Below are 13,648 nucleotides of genomic sequence, written 5' to 3' on the forward strand. Positions count from 1 at the left end.
CTCGATGTGTTTTGCGTAAGTTTTTTGTCTTCGTCAATTTATAGATTTCAATGTATTATATATATGATCTAGATATTCTTTGTTTTTATTTTTTTGTGTGTAGTATTGTTTGAAAACTTGCTACATTCAAGTTATGGCTACATCAACTCCATGCCCCATATCTTTTCAACCTTCAAACTTGTGCCAACGATCACCAGATCTTCCACAGAATTTTCTGTGAAGATGATGCCGGGAGGGTTTAAAGATTATTCAGTATGTCATTTTTGTTTTATAATTGTTGAAAACATTTCATATATGGTTTTTCTGTATGTAATCCTGCTACTTGTTATAAATTTTTCTTAAAAAATGTAGAGAATTTTCCTTGATGTTACAAAGCAAGGCTTCAAAATATATGCCCATCAAAAATTATAAAAGCTATATCTAGGTCAGCTAGCTTCTTGGAGGTGGATGATGACAACTTCACCACACATCACATCCAAAGAAACCGATTGTGGTTCATTTTTTTTGCTATACATGGATCATATTATAGGTCATTATTATCAGCATTTCGAGTTAGTGTTGGAGACACCATCACATTTTCTTGGGATGAAGACAAAGACATATACAATGTCTCTATGCTTTCCGAATCAGATGGAGAGAAATATTGGACTGGATTTCTTGGTAATTTAAATTGAATTTTCATTTGTTTTAATTCCAAATGTTGTTGCTTTTGTATTACTAATCAAAGGAAAAATGTTTAACAGAGTGCAATGATCTACCCGGTGATTGAGAGGAATCTTTCTATAATTCTTACTTCATGGATGCAATAGATGTTTCCGAAGAAGAAATGAACAGAATTATCACACAAATGAAGGGGTTCATGAACCATCCATGTTATTATGATCATACTCCTAATTTCATAATACACATGCAAGATAATGATGAATTCTCTATCTAGGTTAGTATATCTTACAACTGATCCTATCACAATTTTATGCATATCTTAATCTCTTCTTCTTGGCGAGGGTTTCATGTCATTTGTTATGCTTTTTTATGTTTCTGATTTTGTAGGAAGTTCCACTAGAAGCTGTCAAAACAAATACTGTTCTACCAAGAAAGGGTGAGGTTGTGTATGCATGCAAAGACTGCACTATCGAAGGGAATTACAAAATAAAAGGTGGCGACACTATCATTTTCCGCGAATACTGGTCTGATTTTCGCGTGGACAATAGATTAGGAGTGGGAGAATTATTCAAATATCAAGACGAATGAAACTTTCACTCGCCACTACCCTAGCAATGAATAATGCGAGTGAAAGTTTCATTGGTCTCGATATTTTAATAATTCTCCCACTAGTAATCTATTGTCCACGCGGAAATCAGACCAGTATTCACGGAAAATGATAGTGTCGCCACCTTTTATTTTGTAATTCCCCTGGATAGTGTAGTCTTTGCATGCATCCACAGCCTCACCCTTTCTTGGTAGAACAATATTTGATTTTCACAGCTTCTAGTGGAACTTCCTACAAAATCAGAAACATAAAAAACATTACTCAAACAAATGACACGAAATCCTCGCCAAGAAGAAGAGATTAAGATATGCATAAAACTGTGATAGGATCAGTTGTAAGATATACTAACCCAGCTAGAGAATTCATCATTATCTAGCCTGTGTATTATAAAATTAGGAGTATGATCATAATAACACGGATGGTTCATGAACTCCTTCATGCGTGTGATAATTCTGTTCATTTCTTCTTCAGAAACATCCATTGCATCCGTAAAGTAAGATTTATAGAAAGATTCCTCGCAATCACCAGGTAGATCATTGCACTCTGTTAAACATTTGTCCTTTGATTAGTAATAAAAAAAAGAGCAATAGCATTTGGAATTAAAACAAAGGAAAACTCAATTTAAATTACCAGGAAATCCAATCCAATATTTCTCTCCATCTGATTCGGAAAGGACAGAGACATTGTATATATCTTTTGTCTTCATCTCAAGAAAATGTGATGGTGTCTCCAACACTGACTCGAAATGCTGATAATAATGACCTATAAGGTGATCCATGTATAGCAAAAAATGAACCACAATCGTTCCTTTGCATGTGATGTGTGGTAAAGTCCTCGTCATCCACCTCCAAGAAGCTAGCTGGTCTAGATATAGCTTTTATAATTTTTGATGGGCATATACTTTGAAGCCTTGCTTTGTAACAGCAAGGAAAATTCTGTACATTTTTTTAGAAAAAATTATGACCATGATTACATACAGAAAAAACCATTTATGGAAATGAAATGTTTTCAACATTTATAAAACAAAAATGACATACAGAATAATCTTCAAAACCTCTCGGCATCATCTTCACAGAAAAGTCTGTGGAAGATCTGGACGATCGTTGGCACAAGTTCAAAGGTTGAAAACATAAGGGGCATGGAGTTGATGTAGCCATAACTTGAATGTAGCAAGTTTTCAAACAAGACTACACACACACAAAATGAAAACAAAGAATATCTAGATCATATAGATAATACATTGAAATCTATAAATTGACAAAGACAAAAAAAAACTTACGCCAAATACAACGAGCAAAACATGACCAAAAGAAATGATGAAGTAATGACTAGATGACTAGCAGGTGGTAACCAGTACTCATATTTATAGTCGAAGTGCTATCTATTATTAGAAGGATGTGTGCGGTCAAAAAGTTATTTACTATTTTCAGACGTCCCTCTCTCTCGCAAGAACACCTGGGAATCACTGAGCGGCCAGAAAAGTTTGAAGACTTTTCCAAACCATACTAAAAATAGTACGTTGAACTTGTTTTTATGTGGTCCTTATTCGAAGTACCCAAGACGTGCGTTTTGACGTGCCATACAGTCTCTTAATGTAGGATGGCGCGAAGTGGTCAATATGTCGCGATATAAGAGTTGGCATGCGACCGCATCAAAAAAGGCATAAAACAATACCTTTAGGGGATACCCCTACCCTAAATTTATCATCGACACTTGAAATTTCAGCATGTGGTCTTTGTCAAAAAAATCTGAGACATACACCGTGGCGTGCCATAGAGTCACATATCCAGGATTACATTGGTGAGGGGTCGTTATTAACCGATAATATTGCTGACATGCACCGGAACAGATGAAGCATAAAACACAACATGGCTAGTTACATCTCAAACACGATAGACAACGACCATAGAAAAAAGGATACATGATCTGATTACCGATCCCAATGGAAAACCACATGAGGTCCTTGCCATAATACGAAAAAGTACACGATGAAGAGTTGTAGAGTACTTGCTTCAAAGATCATCGAGTTTCGATAATATAGTCCCCAATCCACAAAAAATAGCATGTTGTACAAAAAAAGATGCGGAGCTTAACAAATCGTTGTGTTTCATAGATGCTTTACAATCCAAGCCATCCCCTGCTCACACATTATGCATGTTATAGTGTTCCAAATATCCTACTACACCCTGGTCATTCCCTCGGTGTCAAATCAGCATGCCTTGCTTCATTCAAATAAAAAAGGTAACACCCCGAACGTACATTGTCAAATCTGTGAAGTGTTACATGCACAAAAAGGAACTACACCCATTGTCAAATCAGTGTCTTCGGTGTCTTTATTGGGGAAATTCACTTTGGCTTCTAGGTGTATATATCAATATATGCATCATTGTAAACACCACCTCCTAAGTGAGACGAAGTTCCTTCCATTGGAAGAGTATAGTTAAGGACTGCCTATGCCTACAGTTGCTGGATTGACCCTGGAGTTTCGTTTGCCTATACCGGCTCTCTCTCTCTCTAATACTCTTGCAAAGAATTGGATAAGTGGAAAAATACTAAAATGCACTTGTGTGCCTCGTATAAGGGCTTTAGCGTTACATGATACATCGTTGTGATGCTAAACCCTGCATGCCAATACTAAATTTAATTCGGTTGTTACCTTCTTTGCTGATAAACCAAAAATTCGCTCTTATCAAAGAGAAATTCATTTTCTTACTGGAGTTGCATTAATTTATGTGATAAGTAACAATCTAGACCCAAAAAACACAACTTGCAGACAAAATCCAGATCGACACTTTCATTTACTTTAAGCTATGTACAAGTGAAAATAAGCCACATGAATAAGACTTTCGAATGGAATTCTCTTAGCTTCCTAGCAAAACAGAGTCCTCTCAGGTAAAAATTACAACTGGAAAAATGCAAAAGTACCTCATGCAACTCTTCACTTGTTTCAAAAAAAAAAAAAACTCTTTACTCAAAGCAACAGTTCAGAATTATAACTGGAATTGATGAGAAATGATTATATAGTCTCAGTTTTTAAAAAAGGCGTTGCAATGGAAAGTAATGCCCAGAAATGCTAGAGATCTAAGCTTCCACTCAAATGAATATAACATCAAACAGCTTCTTATAAGAACAGAAAAAGAAGAACCTAATGTACACGGGTAACTACTTCAATTCCTTCTCCAGTTTATATAATGATGTTCCGCAAGAAAAAGGTGCATCAAAACTCACCATGATTTTGGCTCTAGTTTGGCTATTTTCATCTCAGTTATATAACTTATAATGCTGAACTAAAAATTGCACAAGGTGTCGTGGATCACAAATTACCATGATTCTAAATATGAACAAGGAATCCCCGAACAACAAAATGATTCTGCAATGACTTAGACGGACAAGAATGACGATTCATTCAAAGATTATCATACTAAGTTATGATTTTTGACATTTTAAAGAGCGATTGATTACAGCAATAAGATATATTCCCTCCGTTCTCTTTTATAAAATGTTTTGGCAAGCCAATTAAGCCTGCCAAAATGTCTTATAAAGGGGAGCGGAGGAAGTATTTTGCATGGAATGGAAAAAGGACAAGTGATAAAGCAGATAACACCAAACATAGATAACGAGCTGATATGGGTTCACAAATATATGTAGATGGAAGCACATAAAGTCATAGACAAACTCCATCGAAATAGCTACCCGGTGGATACCATAGGTTTTCTTACATACTCTTCAACGTTAGCCAACATCGTGTAATTCAGAATGACACGAAATCTGCTTTTGAGCATCAAACGATTAGAAGATCGGACTTATGGAACTTATCCTAGCCACTCGGGGAAGGCACTAGAAGATCTCACTCCTTGTAACATATATATAGTTCTTACACCAGCAGAGATATAGCGAGTGGCTTCTAGTGTCCATCCGATAGCCACTCCGAGAAGCAGGGAATATACGGTTGATACGTGTACGCCTTGTATGGCCGAGGAGAGAAGATAGTATGCATTACCCTGCTATCGAGATCGTATGATACAATATCTCCATGCTCCATAGTACAGAAAATCAAATCCCGTTGAGGATGGATCACAGTGAGCACAAGGGATCTTGGAGATTTGAGGTGACACGGTTCACATAGTTCTGATTTGCTGACGGAATGCTTCAGGATCCATTCTTCATCACCTCCACAGTTCTCGAGGACCCAAACTGACAGATGGTAGTCATTGTTATAATCACAGCGAACCAAATACAGGCAGCCCCGAGACAGCCCTATGAAGCTGGAATTTGTTGGGTGCGGTGTCGGGATTCTCCTCCATCTGCTGAGCTCCATATCAACCGTGACTACCGAAGAACCAGATGTAGTGAAATGCATTGTGTCATTGAAGAATACACTTTTTGCAGCATCGTGCACTATACAGCTATCACCCCACTCGCTCTGACGGTAGGTCCATGCTCCAGTTTTTGATGAGTAGACCTTCACCCCAGTGACTTCAAGCCTGTCTTTCACGAGCAGGAAAACTCTGAAGTGAGACGACGCCGCTGGGTCGAAACACAGACGCGCGGTGTGCATTCCCACCATGGCATTCGTCTCTGGCAACACAGCCCACTTCTCAGTTGCAGGATTGCACACGAGGTACTCGTACTCGTACTTTTTGGCGTAGCCGCACAGCAGAAGACCGTTGGAGGAGTCGATGATTTGGATGGTCTTACAGCTGCTGGGCAGGAAGGAGAGAGAGGGGTCGACCATAGGCCGGCCTCTCCCCGACAGATTGGTGAACTGGCGACCGAGCTGATTGCTCCGGTAGAAAAAGCCGGACAGCGTTTGAGGCGACTTCCTGCGGAGGGCAGGGTCGGAGCAGAGGGCGAGCCATGATTTGGACACGCACTTGAAGCGGCAGATGGAGCTGTAGGGTACCCGAGAGAGGATCTCGACGGTGAGGTCCTCGGTGAGGACGCTGGCGTCCGCCGCGGCCAGCAGCAGATCCATCCCGTATAGTTTGGGATCCAATCTGCAAAGAAATCGCGGAGCGCCTATGAGATCAAAGTGATGCACTACCTGTAAGAAATAGCGAAACCGTGGAGTGGCGCACTCGCGCTGATTTGTTTTTTGGGCGAGAAGATTAGGGTTAGACAGGAGAAGAGAGGCAGACCTTAGGATCCCGGAGGGCGACGTGGAGACCGGAAGGAGAGCAGCAGAACGCAGGATTTGGGGGAGACGGGTCGCACGGTGGTCATCCACCGCGGGCACAGAGGCGTCGGGGTTCAGGGTTTGCTGTGGGGAGGGGAGGGGAATTGGGTGTGGTCGGTGAGGCGTGGGGTTGGAGTGGAAGATGGGCTCGACCTGGGAAATGAGATTGAAAACTGTCGGCAGAAAATACATGAAAATTTTACAAGATATACGTCTCTGAGTTTGGAAGTAAATTACATATAGGTACCACTTTTAGGGCAACGGTTGCAAGTTAGTACCATCTTTGATAATTTTAACAAGTAAATGAAACTTCTGGGGCAGCTTGTAACAAATAGAGTCACTCTGATGTTAACATTGAGTTAACCACGCGGGCCCACTTGTCATCGCAACCGTCCGTTGATCAGCCGTTAGGGCAATAGTCGATATCCATCAACTCCCGGGCCTCCTGCCACGTAGACGAGGGCGATGCCCATGAGAGTACACCACTGAAGGTGTAGTCTAGGAAGGTGGACGCTGACCAGAGGTGGTCGAGCGCCTCTCGGTCGTGCCGCTCTGCGTCGCCGCGCGAGGCCTCCCGGCCAGCACTGCCACCGATTCCCACCGCGGTCGAGTCCGAGCTGCGGCGCGCAGCGGGCGAAGATGAGGCCGGCCTCATTCTACAGGATGAGAATGACGGAGAGCGCACAGTGGGCAGCTTCAAGAGAGCGGAACACCGCTTCGTAGCAGTCGGGCAAGTCGCCGGTGGCGGCGGCCAACTTGGAGCCCTTGTCGATGGCTTGCTCGCCGACCCGGAGCGCGACCTGTGCAGCCTCGATCTGCGGCAGGGCTTCGGAGAGAGCGATGCAGAGGAGCAACCCAGGCACGGAGCCGCCGAGCGAGACCCACGCGGCGTTGCTGGCGCCGATGATGGCGGGTGCCGTGGACGGCGTGGAGCAGGGCCACGTTGGCGAGGGTGGCGTCACTGGCGCGCAACATCTGCGTCGCATCCAGTAGCTCCACCGCAGCCTCGACGGCCGCCAGGACGGCCACCCTTTCTGAGTCGACAGCGAGGCCCGTGGCGGCGAGGAGGCACCCGGCCGCTCCGAGGTGGCCGCGGGACGACGCCACCCTGTGGTAGGCGTGGCTGAATAGCTTCCTAACCGCGCGCACCATGAGTCGACCTTCCATCTCCAGCGCATCCTCCTTGCGCGTACACCGGAGCGCTAGGAGCTCCACCGTGCCCAGAGAGGAGATCATGAAGGCGAGCAGTGTTGACGCCTCCGCGACCGCGAGCTTCGTACTGCAGTCATTGATAAGCGCGACATCAGGGCCCCCCTCGCCGCCGCGCAGAGGCGAGGCGAGGTCAACCGCAACTGCGGCGAGGTGGCGGCGGGCGAGGACGGCAAACGCGAACGAATCGCGGAGACGCTCCCAGAACAGTGGTTTCCATGGCACCGCCACTATCTACTTCAGGGCGGCAACTCGCTCTGTCTCTCTCTCGGGCGCGGCAATTGGCTAGGTTCGACTTGGTGCTCTCGGAGAAGATTTCCGCTGGCGGCTTCTGTCACCTGGCGTACACGGCTCCTCAAATACCGGCTGCCACGCTGGCGAGGTGGACCCCACAGCCGTACCAATTAACCTTGCCTCCGCGGTGAAATAAAAAGAGGATCTACTCGTGCCCTAATGGCTCGCAAATGGAGGTTAGCTATGACAAGTGATCCCACGTGGTTAATTCGTTGTCAACTCCAGAGTTGCTCTATTTGTTACAAGTTGTTCCGGAAGTTGTATTTACTTGTTAAAATTACCAGAGTTGGTACCAACTCACAACCGTTGTCCCAAAAGTGGTACCTTTGCCCCAAAAGTGGTACCTATGTAATTTACTCGAGTTTGGAAGATGCCACATAGTAAATGAATTTTGATAAGTCAGATTTGCTTACTCGCATGGCTGCATTCAATGCTTTTAAAGTTGAGAGCTTAGTAGATTTGACTAAATCGTATCGAGATGATTTTGATTTCATTCCACTCAAGAATCTTGTCCATGAGCTTCCCATTTACATTGATAATGTGCGAGCAGATGAAAGACTTGTGGGCCTAAAAACTATTTCTAAACTTACCAAGTTGATGGTTAGTACAAACAAATATCTAGCTTTTCCTTTGATATATTGGCTCCTCAAGCTAGTATTAGTACTACCGGTGCTTTTCAGCAATGAAAATAGTGAAGATCGTGCTACGCAGAGATGATTTTATGAATGATTGCATCATCTGCTTCCTGGAGCAAACACTTTTATATTCAATTCCAATTAAGGATGTCATTGATCAGTTTTTGAAGATAAAGAATCGCAGAGGCCATGAAAAATAGAGGTAGCTACTTTTGTGAACCGAATTTTATTCATTATGATACATTGGCAATTATTATCTATCTCAGTTTGTGCAATATATATTATAGTCGCTATTAGTTGCGAATTAGATCAAGATACTTCTGTTTTGACACCGGCGACTATTTTTCCTGGCTCCGCCCCTGTTGATAACTCATGTTGTTGTAATGGAAATAAAAGAAAGGTATGAGACGTCACTAGTCCATCCGTCTCAATTGATGAGGCCAGGGACGGAGCCAGGAAAGTGGTATAAGGGGGGTCAACTACATGTAAAAATTCTTGGAGGGGGCCATGTAGTTAAATTTAGGTAAAACTGCAGGTCAAATCATCATATTAACAAGGGCATTTTCAGAAAAATTTCCATCATGAGGGGGGCCATGGCCCCAGCCAGCCCCCTGCTGGCTCCGTCCCTGGATGAGGCTTATATTTTCAAGAGTCAAACCAAGTCATGTTTAACTAAACTTTTAGAAAAATCTATCAACAACTATGATATTCTATAGGTGTCATATAAAAATATATTTCATGATGTATATAACTATATTAATTTTATATCTTGCATGTTAATGTTTTTTAGTAGAAATGGCCTAATCCTGCATGGTTTAACTTTAAAAATATAATCTAAACATTATTCACTGTAACGGAAGCAGTAGTCGCATATTCACGGATAGAAGTAGCCGGTAGCTATGTACTACGATGTATGTGTTTTGGTCTTGTGGTGGAGGTTGTCTCTCCATACACTTGGCCAATATTGACTCGACAATGTTTTCAAAATGGGTTTGGACACCTTGTTGGTGAGCTATTAAACCCTATATTAGGATCAACTTCGAGGATGGTTGTGTTGGGATTAACTTTGTGTTTGCTTAGCCAACCTTTTCTCTTACAACAAAAGATATTTATTACTTCAGCAACACTTCACAGAAAGGAGTGTGAATGGTTCCACACTTGAGATAGCGAGGCAGTTCCGCTCAGTACATGCACCTGAAGAGATGCATCTAAGAGCTACCTGCCTATTTGGAACTTTAGTAGCTAACTTTGCTTGATGATGCGTCTTGATGTTATAGCACTTGTTGATATGATTTACATGTTTCTCATGAAGGAAGATGACGCCTTGATTGAAGCTATAATGGGCATGATGTTCCAATGACTTGCTTCTTTGAAGATTGATGTCGATGCTGCTGAAGCTAGGACCGAACAATCTGTATACAAGTGGTGTTGCTAAATGCAAAGTGATTCTGCAAACTTCGTAGCAAGAAGGAGACTATATGCATCAGCCTCTAGAAGGAGACATAGATGCTACATGTACCTGATGGCATGTTGATTGCCATCAAGCTGTATAATAACTCATATACCTGCTGAAGAGGATTGCATGTTGTCTTGTTTTGTCCAGGCTACGTGATACGTCTCAAACGTATCTATAATTTCTTATGTTTCATGCTACTTTTATGATGATACTCACATGTTTTATACACACTTTATCTCATATTTACGCATTTTTCGGAACTAACCTATTAACGAGATGCCGAAGTGCCAGTTCCTGTTTTCTGCTGTTTTTGGTTTCAGAAATCCTAGTAAGGAAATATTCTCGGAATTGGACGAAATCAAGGCCCACGATCTTATATTTCCACGAAGCTTCCAGAACACCGAAGATGGACCAGAGGGGAGGCCCAGGGCCCCCACACATGGTGGCGGCGCGGCCAGAGGGGGGGGCGCCCCCCTGGTGTGTGGAGCCCCCAGACCCCTTCCGACTCGGTTTCTTCGCCTATATAAGTCGTCCTGAGCTAAAACCTCGACACGAATAAGCCACGATACGAGAAAAGTTCCGGAGCCGCCGCCATCGCGAAGCCAAGATTCGGGGGACAGAAGTCTCTGTTCCGGCACGCCGCCGGGACGGGGAATTGCCCCCGGAGTCATCTCCATCGACACCACCGCCATCTTCATCGCCATCGCTGTCTCCCATGATGAGGAGGGAGTAGTTCTCCCCTGAGGTTAAGGGCTGTACCGTAGCTATGTGGTTCATCTCTCTCTCCCATGTGATCTTTATGTGATCATGAGCTTTGTGATCTAGTTGAATATCATCTATGTGCTACTCTAGTGATGTTATTAAAGTACTTTATTCCTCCTCCATGATGTAATGTTGACAGTGTGTGCATCATGTAGTACTTGGTATAAGCTATGATTGTGATCTCTTGTAGATTATGAAGTTGACTATTACTATGATAGTATTGATGCGGTCTATTCCCCCTTTCATAGCTATTGTTGACAGTGTGTATGCTATGTTAGTACTCGGTCTAAATTGCAATGGTCTATCATGCACTCAAAGGTTACTTAAATATGAACACCGAATGTTGTGGAGCTTGTTAACTCCGGCTTGAGGGAGCTCTTGTAGCCCTACACAATGAATGGTGTTTGTCATCCAACAAGAGAGTGTAGAGAAAGTAGTATTTGTTTATTCAGTTATGTGATCAATGTTGAGAGTGTCCACTAGTGAAAGTATGATCCCTAGGCCTTGTTTCCGAATATCGAAACTCCGTTTACTTACCGTTCGTTACATGTTTACTTGCTGCCATATTTTATTCAGATTGTTATTACCACTCATATTCATCCATATCACTTGCATCTCACTATCTCTTCGCCGAACTAGTGCACCTATACATCTGACAAGTGTATTAGGTGTGTTGGGGACACAAGAGACTTCTTGTATCGTAATTGCAGTGGTTGCTTGAGAGGGATATCTTTGACTTCTACCTCCCCGAGTTCGATAAACCTTGGGTGATTCACTTAAGGAAAACTTGCTGCTCGTTCTACAAACCTCTCGCTCTTGGAGGCCCAACACTGTCTACAGGAATAGAAGCGTGCGTAGACATCAAGCTATTTTCCGGCGCCGTTGCCGGGGAGGTAAGGTAAAAGGTATTCACATCCTCCGACTACTAAGCTATTTCCTAGCACTGTTGCCGGTGTGTGAGTGCTCGAAGCTATTTCCTTTAGATCCTGCAATTGCATCTTTTTGTTTCTTGTTCACTAGTTAGGCATAATGGAAAATAACAGTGAGCTTTTATTCTATTTCCTGAGTTAAGACATAAATTGTGTGATGCGAAAATTAAAAAATCTATGGAACCTTATTTGCATGCTAGTAGCAATGTTATTAGTATGAACACCATTGTTGATAATGCTATGGAAGAATTTAAGCTTGGGGAAGCTGGTTTTGATGAGCATGATATTTTTAGTCCCCCAAGCATGGAGGAGAAAATTTACTTTGATGATACTTTACCTCCTATATATGATGATTACAATGATGACTATCATCCACCTACTATTGAGGAGAAAATTAATTACTATGCCTCCTATATTTGATGATTATGGTGATAATGATAGCTACCTTGTTGAATTTGCTCCCACTACAATTAATAAAATTGATTATGCTTATGTGGAGAGTAATGATACTTTTATGCATGTGAATAAGAATGCTTTATGTGATAGTTATATTGTTGAGTTTGTTCATGATGCTACTGGAAATTATTATGAGAGAGGAAAATATGGTTGTAGAAATTTTCATGGTACTAAAACACCTCTCTATATGCTGAAAATTTTGAAGTTACTTGTGTTTTATCTTCCTATGCTTGTCACTTTATTCTACATGAATTTATTTGTGTACAAAACTCCTTTTCATAGGAAGTGGGTTAGGCTTAAATTTGTTTCATACTTGCTTTTTGATGCTCTCTTTGCTTCAACTCTTATTTCTTGCGAGTGCATCATTAAAATCTGTTGAGCCCATCTTAATGGCTATAAAGAAAGCACTTCTTGGGAGATAACCAATGTCTTTATTTTGCTACTGTTTTGTTGTGTCTTGGAAGTTGTTACTACTGTAGCAACCTCTGCTTATCTTTATTTTATTGCATTGTTGTGCCAAGTAAAGTCTTTGATAGTAAGGTTGATACTAGATTTGGATTACTGCGCAGAAACAGATTTCTTGCTGTCACGAATTTGAGTAGTATTCTCTGTAGGTAACTCAGAAAAATCTGCCAATTTACGTGCGTGATTCTCAGATATGTACGCAACTTTCATTCAATTTGAGAATTTTCATATGAGCAAGTTAAGTGCCCCAGAAAAATTCGTCTTTACGGACTGTTCTGTTTTGACAGATTCTGCCTTTTATTTCGCATTGCCTGTTTTGCTATGTTTGATGGATTTCTTTGTTCCATTAACTTTCAGTAGCTTTGTGCAATGTCCATAAGTGTTAAGAATGATTGTGTCACCTCTGAATATGTTAATTTTTGATTATGCACTAACCCTCTAATGAGTTTGTTTTGAGTTTGGTGCGGAGGAAGTTTTCAAGGGTCAAGAGAGGAGGATGATACAATATGATCAAGAAGAGTGAAGAGTCTAAGCTTGGGGATGCCCCCGTGGTTCATCCCTGCATATTTCAAGAAGACTCAAGCATCTAAGCATGGGGATGCCCAAGGCATCCCCTTCTTCATCGACAACTTATCGAGTCACCTCTAGTGAAACTATATTTTTATTCCATCACATCTTATGTGCTTTACTTGGAGCGTCTGTTTGTTTTTGTTTTTGTTTGAATAAAATCGGATCCTAGCATTCTTTGTTTGGGAGAGAGACACGCTCCGCTGTTACGTATGAACACATATGTTCTTAGCTTTATTCTTAATGTTCATGGCGAAGGTTGAAACTGCTTCGTTAATTGTTATATGGTTGGAAACAGAAAATGCTGCATGTGGTAAATGGTATAATGTCTTGAATAATTTGATACTTGGCAATTGTTGTGCTCAAATAGATCATGTTTAAGCTCTTGCATCATGTACTTTGTACCCATTAATGAAGAACTACATAGAG

At 41.9% G+C, this 13,648-nt stretch overlaps 1 protein-coding gene across 1 annotated transcript; it reads right to left on the bottom strand.

The window, feature by feature from the left end:
• Nucleotides 1-1,447: 1,447 nt before the first annotated feature.
• On the bottom strand, nt 1,448-7,101 carry LOC124695599 (F-box protein At5g07610-like). The gene is made up of 6 exons (XM_047228426.1): nt 6,928-7,101; nt 6,409-6,599; nt 5,441-6,267; nt 1,901-2,032; nt 1,620-1,813; nt 1,448-1,501 (listed from the first exon to the last, which is right to left on the bottom strand). Exons 1-6 carry the CDS (start codon nt 7,099-7,101, stop codon nt 1,448-1,450), a joined length of 1,572 nt encoding a protein of 523 aa, XP_047084382.1.
• Nucleotides 7,102-13,648: the final 6,547 nt, after the last annotated feature.

Source organism: Lolium rigidum, chromosome 3, assembly GCF_022539505.1.
Source record: "Lolium rigidum isolate FL_2022 chromosome 3, APGP_CSIRO_Lrig_0.1, whole genome shotgun sequence".
In the NCBI taxonomy this organism is placed as follows: Eukaryota; Viridiplantae; Streptophyta; class Magnoliopsida; order Poales; family Poaceae; genus Lolium; species Lolium rigidum.